Consider the following 21678-nt stretch of genomic DNA (forward strand, 5'->3'; position numbering starts at 1 on the left):
CAGATGACCCCCTCCACACCGATCACTATGATTGCTCAGATATTTTAATGATCAGAGACCTTAGATCATGTCACTCTGTTTGAGCACCTTTATGCTGTAAATGGGTTAAGTCACAGAAACATTACACATGACTCTACTTGGTCACATCCCTGCAAAAATCATCCTATTCTGCTGTTTAGCACGCAAACAGGAAGAGGAATATTTCATCCCAATATGATTATAGAGCTATGTGTGCTTTGATTTAAATATGTTGTGACTGACTCTGTCCTAATAAAATGGAGCAGCTAACCTGGTCCAACAGAAAAACACACTCTTGCCCTTATTGTATATTAGTGTATTTATATTAGGGATCTGTAATTCTCCTAACATATAGCTGAGATGTTATACTCCCTGTGGACTGAGGCAGAGTCTGAATGCACAGTGTCTTCCTGATCATTCCCGAGCATAAAGGAGTACAGCGTTTGTATTTATCAAATCTCTCAGACTCACTTGGAGCTATCACACCAAGAAACAGACTAGGACTAAAAATAGACACAGCTCAGAGCTGGACATTGGATGTGAATGACATTTCCATTTCCGAGGAACAGCAGGTCTTCTCTGAGATTGGAGTTTTTTGACAGAAGTCTGCAAATTTGAATTATAAGGACTTCTTGTAGTTTTTCTAAGTCTTTTCCCATAAAGTTTGAAACACATAAACAAAGCCAGCATGACCATCAGTCTGAAATGTAAGTTCCTTTCACTTTATTCTTTATGAAGTCCATGCCCACTACCCTATTTCTACTCCTAGTCCTATCCCTAACCCCTACCCTTAACCCCCCTACCCCTGCCCATAACTACCCCTAGCCCTTTTAACCCTGATAACCCTGAGGCAACTACAGATTCACAATTTGATGCAGTTTTCATGATGAATGATAAGCATCAAAATGATGAACTTATTAAAGACACACAGGCTTACACAGTGTGACACCTGGTTTTCTGAACAGCGAGCACTGATGTTAAATTATTTGTTTTTAAAAATTCCTGCCTTATCAGTTTTTATAATGAGACCTTGATGCACTGTGTGACCTTGAACAGCGTATTTGCATTCTTGCTTTGGCTGCACCTTTCAGCATGGGAGATAGAATTGAATTTACATATCAGCAGAGGTGCCATGAGGCTAATCAGAATCTGGTTTATGACCCTACAGAAGGTCAGTCGTGGGCGCATTATTGTCCCAGTTGCATAGCTAAATATTTCTGTTGCCAAACAGTGTACTGCTAAGAAAAACAAAACTTTCGATTTTTTGTGGACAAAATTGATTTGGCATTCAAGCTGATAAGCCTTGTAAGCTTAATGGCAGTTATTTAGTTTTGTGGTAGTCAAAGAAGACTGATGTTCCAATCTGATGCTTGAAAAAAAATGAGCTCCATCCCTAATCAATGTTTTTTAAATCATCTTCAAGAAATACATGTAATTTTCTCTTTTGCTGTTCACTCCTACAGAAATAATTCCTTTTTAAAAATATTGTTTTATGATGTACTAAATAAATCAAGTGTAGTTGTGTTATTATTACTTTGGAAGTGCTGTATCGGGGAAAAATACAATTCTAGACATTCTTTTATTGATTATTCATTCAATTTATTACCTGTCGGGTAATAAATCAAACCCCACTCCAGTTCCGGAGATTTATTCAGCCCTGTGCTTTTGGCCAGTGTTAACTACTGTTAGAGGGGTTCTTGTTACACAGTGCAGTGACAGCATGCATGACAGCCAGCTGAGATACTCACCCTAAAAAACTCCTTAGTGGAACCTGAGTCTAACGTCCCATAGGCGATCTCTGTCTGCTTGGCCAGGTCCTCGGCACTCTCTATCGGCGAAACCATCCTCTCCACAGTGAGAAAGGCAGCCAGGTTGGCTGTGTAGGAGGAGATGATGATGAGGGTGAAAAACCACCACACTCCTCCGACAATACGCCCTGACAGAGACCTGGGAGGAGAAAATAAAGCAGACAGAGAGACATGAGAGCAGCGTGCTCAAATCTACATAAGGAGGGGAAGGAGGATCAACTTGCACCCCTAATGTTTGCCATGTTAGCTCAGACATAGCTGAAATATTTCTGATATGACAATGAGAGATGCTCCAACAGGTGAATTAATTGAAGTGATGAATCATTACCCATTATAGCTGCCTGTACAGTTGATTGATTCTTCGAAAGTAATAATCAACCTCATGTACCTGTGTCCACATTTAGTTTTGGACCTACTGTAATTTAGGTGAGCAACCATGCCAGATACACAAAACTGATCATAACAGGAGAGTATATCCCGCAGCCAGGGTTAATTGCTGGGGCAACAGAGAGCTGCTGTATATGAAATAAACCAGGTCCCTGTCTTCGTCTTATTGTTGCCAGGTAACTGTAAGTATTTTCTAGTGCCAGGTAGTCCGTGTGTCTGCGTGTGGTCTCTGTTTGATGCTGAATGCAGGCACTTATTGGAGCGCTTGATCTACTCAGTCTACTAAAAATGTAACAGTTCACCAGAAATTTAGACAACAAAGGATGAAAAAAGTCTGAAGTAAAAGCTTCATGAGACAGTTTGGTACTGAAGTCAGGGCGTGATGAGCCCAATCGCCCTGTCACACAGATACTCCCATCCAGCACACTGGTTTTTAACCTATTCTTCACAATTTTCACATCAGCTTAAAGGCTCTGACCCTCAAATCTGTACCTTGCAGTTCAACTCTGGGTTCATATTTTTAATGCATGTCCACAATATCCACAATCACACATACTCCACTGCTGTTCCCAGATGATCTCACATCTCTCAGTTGCCCTACATCATTGCAATGCAGATCTAAATCTCTGGATTTCACTTAATACATTGTTTTGATAGCACACTTATGTATGAATGGCGTCCTTGTGGCCCTCTCTGGTTGTAAATATAATCTCACTGATAGTTGCAGTCATTGCTGTGCTGAAACAAGGTTTCAGATAGGCTGATTTTTTCCAGTCCAAGACAAAATTTTATCTGTAAAAGGCTCATAATTGGGATAATTATCAAAAGTAACATGACATTTAGGTCAATTTCCAAACTTGAGATGAGCTGATATAAACATGGCTGAGCCAAAGGCAAAAGAGTTGCCACAAAAACTAAAAAAGCACTGCTGAAGATGTGATTTAGGTTTCCTCTTCTGGCGACAGTGGCACCTGGAAAGTGCAGGGTCATGTTGTCACAGCTATGTAATGCAAAGTAATGCAAAAATAGTCAGTCTCCATTCAAAACATAGCATGTATCTTTAGTGCCAAAATAATATTCCCCATTTGCTACTTAATTGATTTTTTTTTTTCACTGATTTAACAAAGACCCACAAGCCTGCAAAGCCCAGTCTTCCTGAAGCTGCTTCCTCTGTGCTTCTTCGCTCAAATTGTGCTCAACTAAAGGCCTCGCTATCTGAGTTTATATTTAGCCTACAGCATCAAAACTATAACTGTCAGATGCAGCAATCATCCATCTCAATACCAGTCTGCCAATAAGACTACTCACCACGCCAACATCCCACTGAGCATTTGAGAATCCAAATTAGGGAAACAGTGAAAAACTGTTTGGATGCACTGGCCATTTACACCGTCTGAGCAAACTAAACTTGGCTTATTTAAATGTATGTTAGACATGCAATTGAGGAAATTAAAAGCAATTATTCATCTTTCTTCTCAGGACAAACATGGGATTTATTTGTACTTGAGCAGATTTTTTTCCTTAAAAGACTCAAAAATTTGTTATAATGTTAAATACCTTATAAAAACAGGCATTTTACTGCGGCGTGTCATTAATCTCTCTATTTAATGCCAGATACATCTGAATCTGTGAAAACCTCTCTCATACTCGTGTTCACCCAGCTTCGCTAAAGGATGTCAGAAGTGGGAATCTATGAAGAAGAGGTCAGGGACGCTATAACAGCGGTGAGTAACGAGATGAATGGATGGATGAACAAAGGGAATGACTGGATGATCACTGTATTGGGAAAATACATCATGTAGTTATGGTGCTGCTGAAGATTCTTCTGCACAAAATACATTATAAGAACCAAGTTGATGACCGTAAAATGTGACATGCAGCAAAAACACGGTAGCCCTCCAAGAGTCACGAGGAATTCAAGCAGCTCCTCTGAATGAAATGCAATGACCCCTGTGCATTTTACAGCCCTCAGCATGGTGGATATAAGTTATTTTGTGGATGCAAAGCATCACTGCCTGCATGCAGTTTCAAAACAAATGGATATACGGTAAAGCAGAAAGAGGTTTTCTTTATGGCAAGAGAAAGAAATGGAAGGAAAGTGCTATGAAGCGAAGCATGAGGTTAGGTGCACAGCAGCACTACAAAGCTCAAAATAACATATATGCACCATGGCAAGATGAGGTATGTATGGGACCATAAAATGCAGAGAGATGACAAGAACTGTGGGGTGATGGAGAACGAACACAACAACCAACCTTGGTGAGATATCGCATCCTTGCTGCATGAAGGCACCCAGGGAGAACCACAGGCTATTAAAAATCCCAAAGTCGTTTGGAGGGTCAGGGGGGCTCTGAGGGTCTTTGGCCTCATCATTCTCATCCAGATGCCACTCATAGGGGCTGAAACGGCTCACCAGGAAGAGAACCACACTCACGCCGATATAAGCAAAAACTATACACATCCAAATTTCATAGGCCAGTGGGTCCAGGAAGGAAAACACTCCAGGTTTGGACTTTTGAGGCTTCTTTATCATAATGGAGATGCCCAAGCTCATGAAGGGCTTAGAGAAGTCTATCACTTCTTCCCGTACCAATGTTATAGTCAGAGGAGCCACAGCTATGTCAGCTCTCTGTGGAAACAGGAACAGGCACACTGGGCATTAGACTCACAGGAGAAACCATAAATATCCAACTCATACTGTTACTTCATAACAAAACTATTGGTAAAGCTGCAATCAAAGCAAAAAAAACACATCACACTGTCTTAAAAACACATAAAGTGCATGACCACGCAGTCAGGTTAAAAGTGAATTCATGGTGTAACAGCAATTGGACACAATTCAGCAGATTAAAATATAGCCTACTGAATAGCCGTCCTGTGATAATGCCAGTCAGAAAGAATCTGCCATTTGAAAATGAATCACTCAGCATTTGTGTTGGCTAATGTCTTTGTCTTGATCCAAATCTCCTCCATGAATCAGGCAGAGGGTTGGAAGACAGAGGTGGAGGAGCTTATGTAAGCAGTCCATGAAATGTGAATCAGCCTGTTAAATTCACCTCCGTCAGATCCTCTGCAATGCCTGACAGGCTCACCAATTAGCATCTCGCTGCAGTGAGCTGTTTTGGGGGGGGGAGTGCTGCTGTAATTGGACCACACTCTGACTTAAAAATATGGAGATATTTAACCCAAATGATTCATATCTTGGATCAAGTTAGGTAGGATCTCGAATCGAATTGAATACAGCTGGCCAGTATTTGTTCTTGTATGAGTTCATTTACATCTGACTGGATAAATAACGGCAACACAGAATCAGTGTGGATGCAGAACTATAGAGCAGGGTCTGTCATGGCTATTTTAATTACTTAAGGGGATCATCTCTCTCCATCTAAGCTATTAACACGGGTGCAGTCATAACTGCAGAAGCTACAAGTGTTAAATTGAGAAACCTGCACTGAAACACTGTTTGCATGCAGATTGCAGTGTGCCATGTGAGATTTGTTTTATTATTTATTCAGCAGTCGAGGTCCCATAAAAGATGTAAATCATCTTGTTAAAGCCAGTAGAAGTGTGACTTTACAGAAGAAGAAACGTTTCCCCAAAGTCACTCACAGCACACGGCCAAAAATGTCTTAATATGAGTTTTTTTTTGTTTTTTTTGTTACCATTTTGTTACCACACTGTTACCATTATCTTTGTTTTGCCAGGTGTAGTACAACATTAATGATGACAGCAACAGGATTTTATCTAACAAGGCTTCTTCACCAGCTGCTGCCATCTTTACCAGTGACAGATGGACTAAAATTGATAAATGGGATATTTGACATGGTAATATTATATTATAATGATTCATCACACTGTATGTGCATGATGTGCAAAAATGGCCTGACTGAGCTTTATAAAACCTCTGTTCAAATGTGGGAGAACAAAAAAAAAAAAAAAAAAAAAAAAAGAGTACCACATGCCCTTACAAGCTATGGAGGCAGACTGACACTTACCCCATAGACCAGTTCACCCACCATCCCGTTCCACGTCTTGGTCTCTGGATCTCTGGCTCCGTACTTCCCATCAGGCACTATTGACAGCTTATATTTTATCCCGACATGTTTTGCAATTTCAGAAGCTAAATCGACACAGTAGCCTTCATATCTGTCATTCCCATCCAGCTGCATATGGTTTTTCTTGTACATCACATATGGGGCTTCCTGTTAATTAGACATAATTTTAAGGTCATAGTAAAGAAAGCACACATCCTTAGTGGCCAGACCTCACAGGTCACACACGGCCTAGATTGGGATTGTAACATGCACGCATGCAGGGACGACAAAAACAAGCAAAACATAGACTAAAATGACAGAACAGAGGTTAAACACATACACACAGCATCAGTTACAGGCGTGTTACTGAGGGACTACACCGTAAAAAAGCGGGCGGCTGGAGTAAAGAGGCCGACTGGGCCAGCAGGAGTAGCAAAGCACCAAACACATATAAAAGGAAGCAAAACATAATGTCGGGCCTCCCTCATGCTAACCACGTCCAAAATCTAAATCTGTGAAAATGGGCGATAGGCGGGTGTTGCATGTGCTTTGCATCAGCATGGCTGGCACAGGGACGGGACAAGCTGAATGGAGCACTTTTCCAGTTCATAAAGTAAACGTCAGTGACAGCAGAGAAATTGAAGATATTAAAATCATGGCGACTCATTTGTTTCATCTAACAAAAATGAACTGCAAAATAAATGTCTGATCCACTCAGAAGAGTATCTGTATGTCCAAATAAGACATTGAGTCACTTTAATATTTGTTCCATTAATGACAACAAAATAATCTGCTTGATGTTACTGTTTAACTAATCCACGTCACCTCTGTGTCTTGGATTTCAGTAATGCACTGAGTAATTCCTCTATAATGGAAAACATGTTTGCCATCAAATCTCCTTTAGACAAACTACTGTCACCCTGGGATATTCAATGGTCCCACATTCAGTGGTGATTTGTTCTGCTGTTGGGCATGTACATGTTTTTCAGAGGTTATTTGACTCAGAATAAAAATGATTTTCAGAGGGTGTTTCTAGACGTGGTGGTTGTCAAGTATCCAACAGTTTTACCTCTTTGTTGTTGGAGCTAGTCCTTCTTCCTCTTCCATTCTGTAGTCATGTACAAATGAAAAGAATTGCACCCTGCAATAATAGGGTGGCCTTTCATCAACAAGGCATTTTTGTTTAAAGTTATGGGATGTAACATGACCTTAATGAGATGACTATGATGCATCTAAAATAAGAGTTGTCTTTATTCAAATCAAAGCCGTGCCGGACAGTGAGAAAACAATGCAATGACCCAAGTCTTTATTTTTTTCACCCCTCACCCTGAATATTGCTGCATATCCAGCCTGGTCATGAGGACAATGAGCTCTGGACACTGAAATGAGAATGCATGACTATTACATTCTGAATTTGCCTAACATGAAAACATGATAGACAAAGTCAGAAGGAAGGAGAAGCCGTGGTTTTAAGTGTAAGATAAGGCGCACCTTGTCTTACATTTAAAAATGGCAGATGATTACTAACCTGCACTGTGGTTACACCAGGACCTAATATACTGGGACAACTGGGATTTGGCAAGACCTCCCATTAGAACTGAGCGCCAAAGTTTTGGTTGTTTGTGTCCTCATTGTGTGCAGATCATTTCATGCCTTCATGCCTGCCTTGTCTCACCAGCGTCACTGACAGTTTACTTAATGAGAGGGAAACATTTTTACTTACGTATGCACTGAATGTAAAAACGATGATGTCTATGTCTATAGTTATCATTACCAAAGCCGTTATTGTGACGTCACTACTACAACAGCCCACTGTAATATAAAAAAACCAAAATGCTTTGGCACCCACACGGATACAGTTGAAACACTCTTTGTGAATCGACTGTTTCAACATGTAGTGAGTGGATGGAAAGCAACTGAAACTAAAATAATTCTACCCTCCCAGGACAGATTGCAACAATGGACACCTTGACCTTGAGTGGCAGAAGTCTTAAGGTGAAACACTTAAAACCTGCTTGAGTGTGTACCATAATAGTAGTGACCACAATTGTTCGGTTTTCCACAGAAGAGGACTCGTTGGTGACCTGCTGATCCATTATATATACAAATTTTTCGTACTCATTCCAGTAGCCGATCTGAAAATGACACAAAGGTTCAGAGTTATTAAAAGAAGAAGCAAGACGTTTTATTTTTTCAATATACTAGAGCCTCCAAGCACAGGTGAGTTGGTTGGCTCTTTCTGTACAGCTGGAGACAGTGTTGGTTTTGCCTGATGTACGGTTTTATAAAAAGCTTGTAGTGGTGCTTCTCACTTCACCTGGGCTTCACTTCAGCAGAGTAGGAGTAATCTATTCCTGGCTCTGCAAATGTTCCCTTACATAACAAGAAAGCAGCACCAATAGAGAATGATAAAATTAATAGCAGAATTACAAAGCTAATAGCCTTATCCAGCCTGTGCAGTAGGTTGTTCTTCTCTCCCATTAACACTACACAGTGCAAACACTATCATCTAACACAATAAAACAAACAGCGGCCTGTGTCTGCCGGACGTGAGATGATTCCTGTAGCTGCATTATGTTTATTTCTGTTACACAATGATGTCTCGAGCCGAGAAGAAATCATCAACATCTCCCGGTCGTGGTAGCTATAAGGCACAGTACTCACTCTGTTGTCACTGCAGATTGGCTCGCACTGAGCCTGGATGTGAGGGTCGAGCTGATGTATGTTGCCTCGTGAGATGAGCTATATGGACAGTATGGAGCCACTTCATCTCATTGCCAGTTTTCGTGGGGCCTTGTCAGAGTTCAGGGTCATGGAACACTGTGGGTGTTTCTGTGTGTGTGTGTGTGTGTGTGTGTGTGTGTGAGGGTGTGTGTGTGTGCGTGTGTGTGTGTGATGTTTGTATCCTCTGGCCTGCCCAATTATATACAGCCAATTACAGCAGAGCAGTGGGCGTAGTGAGACACCCAGTATCTCGAGCTAGATCAATGTGTTGAAATTAGAAAATTATCTCTCAAAAGCCATTCTCAAATTAATATTTGTTTGTTTATTTATTCATTTTATTACTGAAAGGAAGATGATCAGAAATTACCTTTTACCCTCCAAGCAATGGGAAGACGAAGGTGTTTGTGAATAGACCTACTCTGGTAACTTCAGCTTACAAACTAATGGAGAGATAAACAATGTTTTGTTTGGGCAATGAAGAAAAAGGACATAATCATTTAGCATCGAAACTAACAGGTATTGACAAGCGCTACAGCTGTCAAGCTAACTAGCTAAATGACTGTTCCGAGCCAGTGCACATTTCCCTCAGTAGACGGTCACAGGCTTGTTTAGCAAGCCAAGACACGAGAAATACGTGCCCAAGCTCCCAGTCAAAACAGACAGACTGCAGCAGAAAGCTAATGCGTGCTGCAGCTCACAGCTCTTGGCTTTTCTCTGTTTGTGTCTAAGGCTGATGTGAATTCTAATATAGTAATATATTCCTCTTATTCTAATATAAACATGCAATTTAATTTCAGCTGCTCTTGCGCTGCTACATGTACAACTTCAATACTGCTGATAGGACTAAAACACGCACAACATGAGCCTAACATGAGCTGAGAAGCCACTCTGCAGCCTCATGATTGCAGAAACACCAAAGTTCTTCTAAATTTGTGACTCTAAGCTGTTTCTAAATAAGTGTGAGGTGATGTTTCCATGTCATCCCCCTGAAAGTTTGTGGACTGTGAAGACCGGACCAGCTTCTACTCTGCAGGGCTCGGCTGATTCTCAGTGGATGTTTTCCAGATTAAACTCTCAGAGGGTGTGTGTGTTCACATGATTTGGGCTGGCTCCGCAACACCAGGCTACTGGCAGCTTCTGTCCAAATCAGAATCAACTCTAACTTGTGTACTTTCAGCATGCCAACAGAAATCCAAATCCAAATGACAGAGTTGCTTGAAACCTGCCTGTATTTATTAAAATGTAGTACATATATCATATGCTAAACCTTCCAAGAGTAATTATATCATTCATTGATTAATTAAATCAAATTTTGACAGACGTTTCCAAGGCTATGTGCTGACTTACCCTCCTGGGGCCTCCTGACTTCATCTCATACACGTTGATTGTGTAATTAGATCGCCGACCAAATGTGTCAAACTGGATGTTTCCTGTCATACCTTGTACTTGGACCTGTCAGATCAAGACAACACTTGTTTCTGTGAGCAAACTCCACATGAACACGTGCATCAAATGGTCGTCATGAACAGAGCCTTTTGGTTTTCCATGTGTGCTGTTTATTAAATACATATTTGAAGTAGTCGGCCTGTCTGTCCAATGTGTCTGGTGATATGGTTGGCAAGTTCAGAGTGAACCTGGAGTCTTAACGTGACTCAGTCTGATGACTGTCGAGGAACCATGAGTCTTTAAAGCTGTGCTAGGACACTATTACTGGGAGAAGTGGAAACGGTTTTATCACTAAAGTCCTACCAGTCCTACCATTTTCAGGGCTCTCTCGATGTCGATGCCTTGGCTCCAGGGCACGGCGGGGTTGGCGAGACAGTCACCTGCGCTCCCCCTGCGAGACACGTCCACGCGCTGCCGCCGAAGATACCGGAAGGCCTCCGCAATCACGAGGATGGCATCGTGGGTCAGTGCTGATGTGTACTGCAACAAAGGAATCCCAGTGACGCAGCAGTGACCATCATGCAGACCCAACACAAGATGTTTATTTATCTATTTACACAAGTAGGCCAAGATGGTGTACGCAGATAGCAGTGCTACACATGTAAAACGTAAAAAAAAAAAAAATCCAAGCCTTGCTTTATGATTGACATAAAAACTGCCTGACTATGAAAGCCAGCTCTATTCAAGGACAAGCAAGGGACAAGTTATTTTAGCAATGACTCAGTGAAAAGATCCAGAGTGACATATTTTCTCTGGTTTCAGCAGAGTTACTACTTTAAAACTGGGAATAGATAGGAGAGGAAAAAAGATCTTTAAAGATACTAAATAAAATGTTACTGCAGTGTCGACATGCTATGCCTCACTGACCTTCAGTGGAGTATTTTTGGCTTCTGGAAATTCTCTTTCATCCAGGCGCTCCCAGCGCTGGAGAAACTGCTGGACGATGGGGCTGTCTGGGTTGATGATCTGGAAGCCTGTGATGTTGGCTCCACCAGCAAAGACTCTGTCCAGGCTCATGTTGGAAAAACCCTGAGAACAAGGAGCAGAACCGGCTGGTAACAGAGCAAGGAATCATTAGCAGCAAAGAACAAACAGCCAAAAACCGCTTGGGCTTGTCCATCAGGTGCTTTTTTTCTTAGTTACGTTTAATCGCTGCACTCAGTCGCAAGTGTGACAACACTAGTGAGCGTTACATTTCCTTGCACTGCATTTCATCACACTGAGCACTGAGTTGTGCGTGTGTGTTTGTGAGTGTTGTCTTAAACTGTTTCATGCTGCGCGCTCTCACCAGGTTGGCGAGGATGTAGTGGTATCCTCTGCCGTTCTTTCCTGAGGTCACCACCTACAAGTCGCAGGAGGGGGCACACAATGAGTCACATACACCATACATGACATAACACTGAGAATATTTGGAGGGCTGGGATTTAGAAATGACAAAGACCTTTAATTTCATAACACAGAGTAGTTGGTAGAAAGAAATGGAAAAAAGAAAGAAACTCAAATGCTATGTTTGAAAGGGCAAGCACATTCGAGTGTGTGTGTGTGTGTATGTGTGTGTGTGTGTGTGAGTGTGCATGTGAGACACACACACACACAGAGGGGAGAACCTGCGATGACAGTGCTTGTTTCTTTCCATTAACTTCAACATGTAAAATAAGGCCAAGGCTCCAGCAAACCTCCCTCCTTGCCTCTTTCTCTCTGCACATGCCTGTGCTCTGCAGTCTGCCCCTTCCTGCTCCGCCTGTCTCAGTCGCTCACTAGACTTAATTAAACCCAAAACATTGCACAGCACCTGTCTGAGCCTGCAGACACAGAGAGCTGCACTCGCTGATTTCTCTAAACTTCTTCACCAGCCAAGCCTCCCTCTCCCTCTCTCTCCCTCTCTCTCTCTTTCTCTCTCTCTCTCCTCTCACACACACACACACTCACTTTCTCTCTCCATATCTGCTTCGACTCTGACTCTCCACTGCAGAGTACAAAGCTTCAAAAAGATACTGTGGGGGTGGATAGCTGTTTCCCCCCCCTGTCTTTTCACTTTCTACACTCGCCCACAGTTTTTATAAGTATACTCTGGCACTGAAATCATCTTAATGTCCAGATTGAAAGTGATATCACTTTACAGAGATTTTATAATAAGAAATTTAGGATTTAGAAATTTTACAGAAACACTGGAACAAGGACAAGCCTGCCTGTGGTGCATGTCTTACTGACGTATTTCTTGTAGGTCTGACTTGAAATGGTCCTTTTTTACTTTATTCCTCTGTGTGTGAACATGATAACTGTGCTTTCAGTCACACCTGTGCAACCTGAAACCCTCTGTTTACTCCTGCCTTAATGTTGTGTGTGCCTCCAAAGAGACAACGTCCTTGATACTCCGAGTTCGGCCCTTCCGACCGGCCTTTACGCTTTGAACAATTTCAACAGTAAAATCCAATTACCTTTCCTGGAAATGCAAAGCGGTTTCATTGCGTTTTGCACAACTGCCGACCCTAAAAGTCACACATCATACTTTTTCCTCATAAGCAAATAATTCCTGGAAGCATTTGTGCTTATTGTCCTCCAAATTGTCTTGAAAAGCTTTTCATTTGCCATTCATCCATGTGAGAGGGAGCGGCAGCGACCCGAGTGCAGCGACACAACAAGCAGTTAATGAAGCCGCAGTGCCTCGAGTGACTGGCTACAACTCCTGTTTGTCAGCAGCACACTCAGGCAGAAAGCAAGAGACTTCACACTTCTTTATGAGCATCAGAAACTGACACTTCGACTGCTGTTTCTGACTGAAGCCTCGTTTAGCTGTTAAAAAACAATCAGCTGTAAACATTTATTGCTTACTGTAGCTACGAGGCACACACAAACAAATAACGTGGGAGTGTTTCTGTTGTATTTGGCTGCCTACTGAAGAGTAGCAGGAGAGGGATGAGTACTCTGAAGATGGTTCATAAACACCGACTGTAGTTTCTTGGATTATTTAACTGCAGTCCTGTGGCACTATCAAATTACTCCAAACATTCTACCTCCTTATTGAAATTAGAGATTTCATGTAGACTTTGTGTCTTTTTGCACTGAGACAGTCAAATCGTTTTATATACTTTCATGCATCATAGATTTACCACTTGTTTTTTGCGTCAAGTATTCTTTTTCAAAACAAAAGCTTTCGACTTGCATGAAAACAACAGAAAATCCCCTGACAGCTGCACTGGTAGTCATCGAGTTGGCAGCGAACACAGAGACTGTTCTAAAGTTGGGAAATCTGGCTGAAGAACTTCAGTTTCCTCTTCTTAATAAATCAGAAAAACAGACTGCATTCTGGGAGGTATGCTCTCATACAACCAGTGAGTCAACACCAAACTAAAAGCCCTGACCGATGCTTTATAGTGTGGTTCTGGGTTTTGCTAGTTGTGTGTAGTCAGTTCTGTTTTCAGGCCTTCACAGTGGAGAGGAGTTTGTGCAGCTCAGGTCTGTCTAGAAGCGCCTGAAATTTATGTAACACCCCCCAGTGATCAGAATAAAGATGTCCACAACCGTGACAGCTTTTTCATCAATGGTTTAAACTGTTGATTTATGTGTGTTAGGGAGCTCTCATTTATAGATATTTTTTATCTATATTTCTATTTCCATCCATCCATCAAATTATCTGTTTTCATATGTCACAAAGAGAGCACTGCATATGTTCTTGTAAAGGGTGCTATTGTGGCATTTGCTCCCTAATCTGCTGTCAGTGCTGTTCTGAAAAAGGAAAAAAAAAGAAATCATCTGGGCATAACAAATATTTTTAGGGTCCTGATGTTCCAGTTTCATGGTCCCCTGGGATAACCACTGTTTCTGAGTATGTGAACCCACCAAGAACCTGGAAGAGGTCAGGCACAACCGTCACTGAGAAAACAACATTTTTAGTGTCACAGGACTCATATGTTCCTCTCTGTCAGAATCCATTTCTCACAAAACAGCCTCTTCACACAGCTCAGGGAAAAAAAGGCCTTAGAGCAAGAAGATCCTGCAGCACTGACTGTTCTGTCTGCTAAATTTTTAATGCTTATTGAATGGAAGGGACAGTGTCAGTGTCATGCACTGTTTTCTACTGTTAATGTTCTCATCTGGCAAGAGTTCAAAACCTCTTGGCTCTATGACGAGTCTGACCAAGAAGGTCAGATGTGAATGTCTAACTCGTCCTTGAATTTTTGCTCAATTTAAAATTTCCATGCCATCCTTATAACAGTAGTAAGGTAGTGGTGTACCACACAGTGAAAAATAAAACACAGGACATTATCTTCCAGCCTCTTCCAGTGCATTACAATCAAATGACTCTGCTAAGACATAGGGATGTCTAGACCTGATGACTGGTATCAGGGCAGGTCGGGGTATTTCTGATCATTGGATTTATTGAGCATGAACCTCCGGTTGTAAACGGAGAGTAGTTTGTAGCACAACATGGATAAAATGTCTGCACTGTGGAAATATTTTAAATTAGAAAATAAAAACCAGGTGGTAGTAACAGAGTGACGATCAATACTACCAGTTTGATACAACACCTAAAAATGAAGTCCTTCAGTATACAATGAGTTCACTCATAACATTTTACTACAATGCAGCACTCAGTGGGCTTTGATTTGTATTAGTTGCTACTGTGAATGTTAAAGTTTAGCTGTTACACCCTTCTGAAGTGGGATTATGATTACATTACTCCATATGAGTGTTCAATTTTTGGTATCACAATGCTGAAAGGGAGCTATTTAACACATATTTTAGTTTGTTTCCTTGCTTATTTTGTTAAAAAGCAAATGAAAACCATTGCTACACCAAACACAATTTATACTTTTAACTTTTTTAGTTTGGAAAAAAAAAAGATATTAAAACATTTAGGAACAGCTTAGATGCAATTTCTCTTAATGCATTTCGCAGCTTTTGAATTGTCACCCATAGAGACTGGATTGATTGGAATAATTTTATTGTAAGGCTGAACTGTGAAAATGTATTACCCATAAAAATAATAAGAGTCTATCAGACTGAGACTCAGTATTGGCGAAGGTTAAATGACCGAGATCGGGATCAGAGGACAAGGACTTGACGGAGACATTGTTACTAAAAGACAAACCTAGCATGCAGTCTGACCCATGTCACCTCTGTACATTACGATTCCCCACTTTGTTGATGATATAATCAGATATATGAGCCCATCTCCCCGTGCTGTGGAGGAGACAGACTGTAACTCCAGGACACAAGAGAGACAGCAGTTGTTCCGGGTCTCACTTGTCTTTATTCGTCCGTCCACAGGGCTTCTCCTATATAGTCAAGCAGGCTGCACTGTGTCGTTTGATGAGGGCTGAGCTGCAGGACGATCAGCCTAAATATTCCTGTGGGAATTGGCTCTAATTAAGCAGGCTGGAGCCACAGTCCTGTGCAAAGCTGGATGTCTGCCCAAGTGCCTTCAAGAGGATTTGACTCTGTTCCCACTGATGGAGGCTCCTGTTTGTTACAGTGATTTGTCATCTGCCTTCTTCAGAACTGCAACGGGCATCCTGAGGTTGATAACTGTCCCCTTTCACCAGTCAACTAATTATCATTATGCTACTCAAAACTAGGCAAAATGTGAGGAGGGATTTAACTGTCAAAGAATTGCATTAAAGAAAACAGCAGAGGAAAGATATGGCCGTGAATCAGTCAAACATTGCTCCAAATATTTTACTGCTCATCACTCCTTTCCTCAAAGCTGAATCTTTGAAAGAAATGTCTTTTATTACATGAAAATAAATAAATAATTCAAGCACTTAAATGATCATTTTTTTACTAGTCTTGTTCCTGAGCCTGTGAGCAGCCTGATGGTTTAGGAGGCTGCAGTGGCCATCAGCTTCTTCTTATTCAATGCCAGTGCCAACAAAATAAAAAATGCATATGAATTTATAGCGTGAATTTATTCCTCACCATATTTGTTATAACCGTTCACCTGCCAATTCACCAGCGTGTGCATGTTTGATGTTGTTTTCCATTCAAGTTGCTTTTAACCAATGCCTGAACTACAAAGAGAGCTGTACAAAAACCTCCTCTGCTTTCCCTTTTTCAGGAGCCATGTTTTCTTGATTATTGCCAAAGTTAAGAAAAAGGAAAAAGGAAACAGAGGTCTAAGCACAGATAGTTCTGTTGGGTTTATTTGAGGGCCATTACAGTTCAAGCTTATGTATTTCATGTGCAGTTTTCATGCTGTTCTTTCATTTATTTTTGTAGTTGAGCTTACATGCACAACATTGGTGCAAAGACAGAAACAAGAAAAAAGAACAACTCAATGAAGAATGGTCAAAAATGGCTCCTTTTCCAGATTAATATGGTCCCTAATATGAGTATTTTCAGTTGTTCATTATTTTAATATGGTTTCAAGTAACAGTGCCAAAGACTTGACTTCATATTGACTGTGTCTTTAAAATAACTAAAGTCATTTTTTATTTGGATCAGTCATTACATTCAGTGTTTCTCATCAATATGCACAACTATATACAGTATATTTTCATTTAGTCAAATTGTCACATATCAGCCCAGGGGAAAATACTCAGGTGTTTTAGTTATGGTTTCGTCAGTGTGAAACCGTTCTTCGTGGAAATGAACTACAATATAAGAACCTGTTTGTTCTTCTATTTGTGAGCAGAAAAAAATCTCGTTTGCTCAGATTTTCATACAGATATTCTATCTCTGAAAGGATCCAGTACTACAGTCTGCAGTCACAGAGTTGTGTCTAAAAACCATGAGAGAAAATATTTATCTCACAGAATTTTTGTTTATGTCATGCCATTAAAACTAATGTCCACATGAAGCAAGAGACAAAACTACAATTCACATACAGGATTAAATAACATCCACACAGATGTAATCTCATCCCATTACGCCATGTTGATTTACTATCCTACTCAGCCAGCTGTGGCAACCCAGTGCATCTCAGGGTGTTCGGCACCTTTCCTATTTCTCTCCATAGCACTAGAGACTCACACTACATGGCTCAATTCCCACAAGCTCTGCCTTTCTAGTTTGTTTCTCTCTTTCTCTTTGTCCACGGTGCAGAAGGAGGCTGGAGGTGACGGGTCCTCTCTGGCAGCGATCACATATTCACTGTGCTTCTATTATTGATGAGAAGCCTTAGAGGTGTTTATCACTCTGTCTTACTTTATTGAAGGGATGAGCAGACTGATATTTTAAAAAGGTGGTAAAAGAGCCAGCGGGGAAGCAAAAAAATTCCCAGAGCACATATTTCAACAAGTCCAGCCTGTTGCAATGGAAACTACCGTGATGAAAAGTCAGACAAAAGTAATTAGCACAAATTAAACAATAGATGTCTGCGTATAAATTCATTAATAATGCACTGGGTAGACATAATAGTTTAAATGCACATATTAAAGTCATTTAATTATTATTTTGACAATTACAATTTATTTATGGGGCCCAATCCAAAACACTGATTAAAAAATAAATCATGTTGAGAATGGCTGCTTGCTGATGCCTGACTGATCTCGTTGTGTTCGCTCACTCCTGCCTTTGTGTGAGATCTTCCCTTAAGCTAGGAGGGTAGGCTATTTATAGTAGGCTCATTGTTGTTGCTGTTACGGGACAGTGTGTCCTACTTACGCTGGGAGCTATGTTACATTAAAGCAAGTGTTGATGTCATAACTCATATAAGGGATGGAGTATGTGGAGGGACAGATGCTACTGACATGACCAGCATTCACAGTAAAGAGATTATGATCGAATCGGCCTGATGTGACAATAAGTGACCACCATTATCTCACTGGATAGTGTGAATCAGAAACCCTATGTATCAATGTGCAGGGTAGATGAAAAGCAAACTTCTCTTAATTAACGAAAATGTTCTGTGCTGTCACTAAAAATATTCCCACACATCAGAAGACAGATCTGCAGTGAAGGTCAGGGTAAAACTCGTAAGGCCGGCAATAATGGAGATCATTATGTAGAGGGCAGAAGCCTTTACACGCAAACACCTCGGCAAAGAACAGAAGGTTAAGATGTGCTTGAAATGAATAGCTCAAATGAGCGCACATGGAAATCAGATAACACTGGTGGACGTGACAGTCTTTGAAACACATGATTCAAGTCTGTACAGCTGTAATAGCTGCAGTAACACAAACTAGGGAGAAATACACAATTTTTAATTCAGCTTCTTTGGTTTTACTTTCTAAACGTGCGCAGAAAGTATGTGTAGGGCTGTAAGACGTCACTTGTGAACACAGTTTGGGCTAATTGACAAGTTTAGGGTTGGGAGTAAGGTCATTTAAGTCAGGATTAGAGTTCATCAGTGCAGCAGGTCGAAGGAAAAACAGATGAGTCTGTTCAGCTGCATGCATCTCAAGGAGCAGCACAATTTTAAAATTCATTTGCAAGACAAAACATGACTACATATGCACCATAGCCTCTAATCCTCCAAATGAACACTAATGATCTTCTGAATAAATAAGCGAATTCCCAGTTACAGACAACAAAGTATTCTCGACAGTGCAGCCACGGTAAGTAGCATGCATTAGCAAACACTGAATATGAATCAAGACTCATGTGGGAAAACTGCTAGCTGATCATCACCTAGGAAACCAGGATGAGGAGGCTGTTTAATTCCTCCACGTGAATTAGGCCCAGGTGACCTCAAACAATGTACGCACAAAAGACAACAAATAACAAGCCTTAATTGAATGTACCTGTCTCTCCTGTTTTAACATTGTCTTCTAAATGAGAAAGCTGAGCTCTGAGGCAATTGTGATGCACACCAAGTGTTTAGGGTAATAACAAACAACAAATGAAAAGTGGGGAGCAGAGCAAGCCAGGAGAGTGCTATATTTCACTGAGTGTGTAAATTGAGATGGTGTTCAAGGCAAAAAGTAGACAGGATGTTTATTCCTTAGCAGAACTGAGACAAGAAGTTTTGTTTCCAGGGATACTTTTCTGAAGTAAAACCGACTGAACCAGCAGTGGACATACCTGCTCCAGTATGGAGTTGATCCTGACCACTTCACAGTCGATCAGAAAGCGTTTCTCCTGCCGGCGGTCCATCTCCTCAATGATGCGTCTGTACTCTGTGGGATCCACAACGTTCCCCACCGAGCGAGCTGTCACCTGCCAGTTATTGGCCACAGCCGACTCCATGATGGCCTGGAGGATTGCAAAACCTGGAGGAGCAGTGAGAAGAGCTCTGTCAGACAACTTTAGGTTTTCAGAGAACAAACAGCAGGTGCTGCAAATCGAAACTGCTACAAGCATATTCTGTCTATCAACAATGGTTAACAACATGTTAGATGGCTTTGACCAGCTTTTTAGTAGAAAAGGTAAAACTATTAGCAAGCCCATGATGCACTGCTGAAATGTTTACTTGAACTATACAATCCTTGTGTAGGATTTACCCGAAGACATGCTGCGGCTGGATGAGTAAGCAAAGAAAAAAACAAACAGAGAAATCTACAGCAGGTAACAAAGGTTTACATGACATGGAACATATGAAATAGGTTTCATAATAAAACTGGTCTGGCCTGTATCAATTTAAGTGATTTTCAAGCAGTCTAATAATATTTGGTTAGCTGGATAGGATGCACTCACTCACTTTTATGTAGCTTAGAGCTCTTAGTTTAATTTCTAGAGATGTGTGGCTTTGTGTAGCTTTGTGTTGTTTTATGTAGCACCGTGGTTTCCTGGAGGAACATTGTTTTTATTTTACTATGTGCTGTATTCCCTGTACGTGGTTGAAACGACAATAAAAACCATTTGACTTGATTCGATTTGACTTGACTAGAAGAAAAACGTCGCACAGCCTGAATTTCAGACAAACAGTCCAGATAAAGATATTTTTTATGGCCCAGTAAGAGATAGTAAACTCAAAGCCTATTGCTGGCAATGCTTTGGGCTGTAAGGGAAGCCTGACAAAAGTTTAGAAAGACTATATGAGCCACAAACAAAGCAGACTCAGCAGGGAAGAAAGAGTCCACACAGGATCAATATACCCACAAAAGATTTCATTAAAGCCGTGGCACCTACAACAATGACAGAGAGGTTACACACCGTACTGTAATTAACTAATAATTAACTGGGAAATGGCTGTGTCCCATGATGCCTCTGCAGTGTGTCACAGGAGGTCACCTCAGTTATCACTGCTGCACAGTCACATTTAAGGTTGGAATTAACAAAAGTACAGAGCAAAGACACAATGGTAAGTCATGTAGCACCTACTGTACCAAATGCAGTAAAACGTGCCACTCAAGAAGAAGTTCAGCTAGCACAGGTGGTGTGTTTACTTTGCAGATCTCGTAGTGCCATGTGATCAATCAGTGGATGGGGAATATGAAAGGAAGAAGTTGAGATGACAGTAACCTCGCAGGGACACAGAGCAGTCATCATACATGCAAAAGGAATTTCTAATAGTTAAGAAAGTTAGGAATTCATGGTCCTCAGCCCACAAACACAATTGAAAAGAAACAGGAGTGACTCCATTTAAAAAGAAAATGAACTTGAAATCTCTGGGTATATTTGTTTTAAATGTATTAAAAAAAAATCAGAGAAGCCATTTGTCACTTTCCTTTCTATTACCCTTGTGGAAAATAAACAAGATTATTGTTTCAGGCCAGAATGCTTAGATATGGTCTATTATTCAAGTGATGCTACAATGAAATTCCTGATGTTATTATCCACTATTTGGCATCTTTTGTAAATGAGGGTATATACAGTAGCTGGTGCAATTTCAAATGAAACTAAACTCTCTGATTACTTGAATTGTTTCAGGAATCTACTAGAAGGATTACGTGAGCTATTTGAAGGGTTCAACCTGTGTCAAGGGAGGAGAATAAATACATACTTGGACCTACACACACATAGACACACTCACCCTCCTATGACCTAGATACTAACAACCATGAATGATAATTGTATCTAATCCTGGCCTTTGAAAAAAGCCATTAATTTCTGGTTACTTTTACAAAAACTTTAGCAACATGGGATTTTTGCCTGTAGCTGAGGAACTTTTTAACCACTTATTGTATATTATTTATCTTAGTTTGGTACATTGTTATAACATCAACAAATATAAGTTTGTGAGACTGCATTTAAAATCGGATCATAATAATGCTTTTCCCAGTCTTACAATCCAGGGGTAAACCATAACTGTGTCAAATAAAATGCAATTTAAAAGCGATTAACAGACAATTTGAAATCACAAAAGTTCATTTTAAACGATTATGTACTAGTGTAGAAATGAGCAACATACATCAGAAATCTGCATAGTTCTATTATCT

General features: G+C 40.8%; 1 protein-coding gene across 5 annotated transcripts in view; it reads right to left on the reverse strand.

The window, feature by feature from the left end:
- LOC113142816 (glutamate receptor 3-like) overlaps window positions 1-21678 on the reverse strand; it is a 66576-nt gene that overhangs the window by 14968 nt on the left and 29930 nt on the right. For 4 of the 5 annotated variants that reach the window (XR_003296986.1, XM_026328106.1, XM_026328110.1 and 1 more), the window contains exons 4-12: window positions 19382-19569; window positions 11706-11759; window positions 11285-11446; window positions 10730-10897; window positions 10319-10423; window positions 8275-8382; window positions 6209-6415; window positions 4469-4842; window positions 1767-1965 (exon numbers count right to left, since the gene is read on the reverse strand). Coding sequence is in view for 4 of the 5 variants with exons in the window: in XM_026328106.1 (XP_026183891.1) it covers window positions 1767-1965; window positions 4469-4842; window positions 6209-6415; window positions 8275-8382; window positions 10319-10423; window positions 10730-10897; window positions 11285-11446; window positions 11706-11759; window positions 19382-19569 (1565 nt within the window). In the remaining variant the exon portion in view is untranslated. The remainder of the gene's footprint in view (window positions 1-1766; window positions 1966-4468; window positions 4843-6208; window positions 6416-8274; window positions 8383-10318; window positions 10424-10729; window positions 10898-11284; window positions 11447-11705; window positions 11760-19381; window positions 19570-21678) is intronic. The other variant, XM_026328109.1, reaches the window with a different exon arrangement.

The sequence above is a fragment of the Mastacembelus armatus genome, chromosome 14 (assembly GCF_900324485.2).
Source record: "Mastacembelus armatus chromosome 14, fMasArm1.2, whole genome shotgun sequence".
Taxonomy (NCBI): domain Eukaryota; kingdom Metazoa; phylum Chordata; class Actinopteri; order Synbranchiformes; family Mastacembelidae; genus Mastacembelus; species Mastacembelus armatus.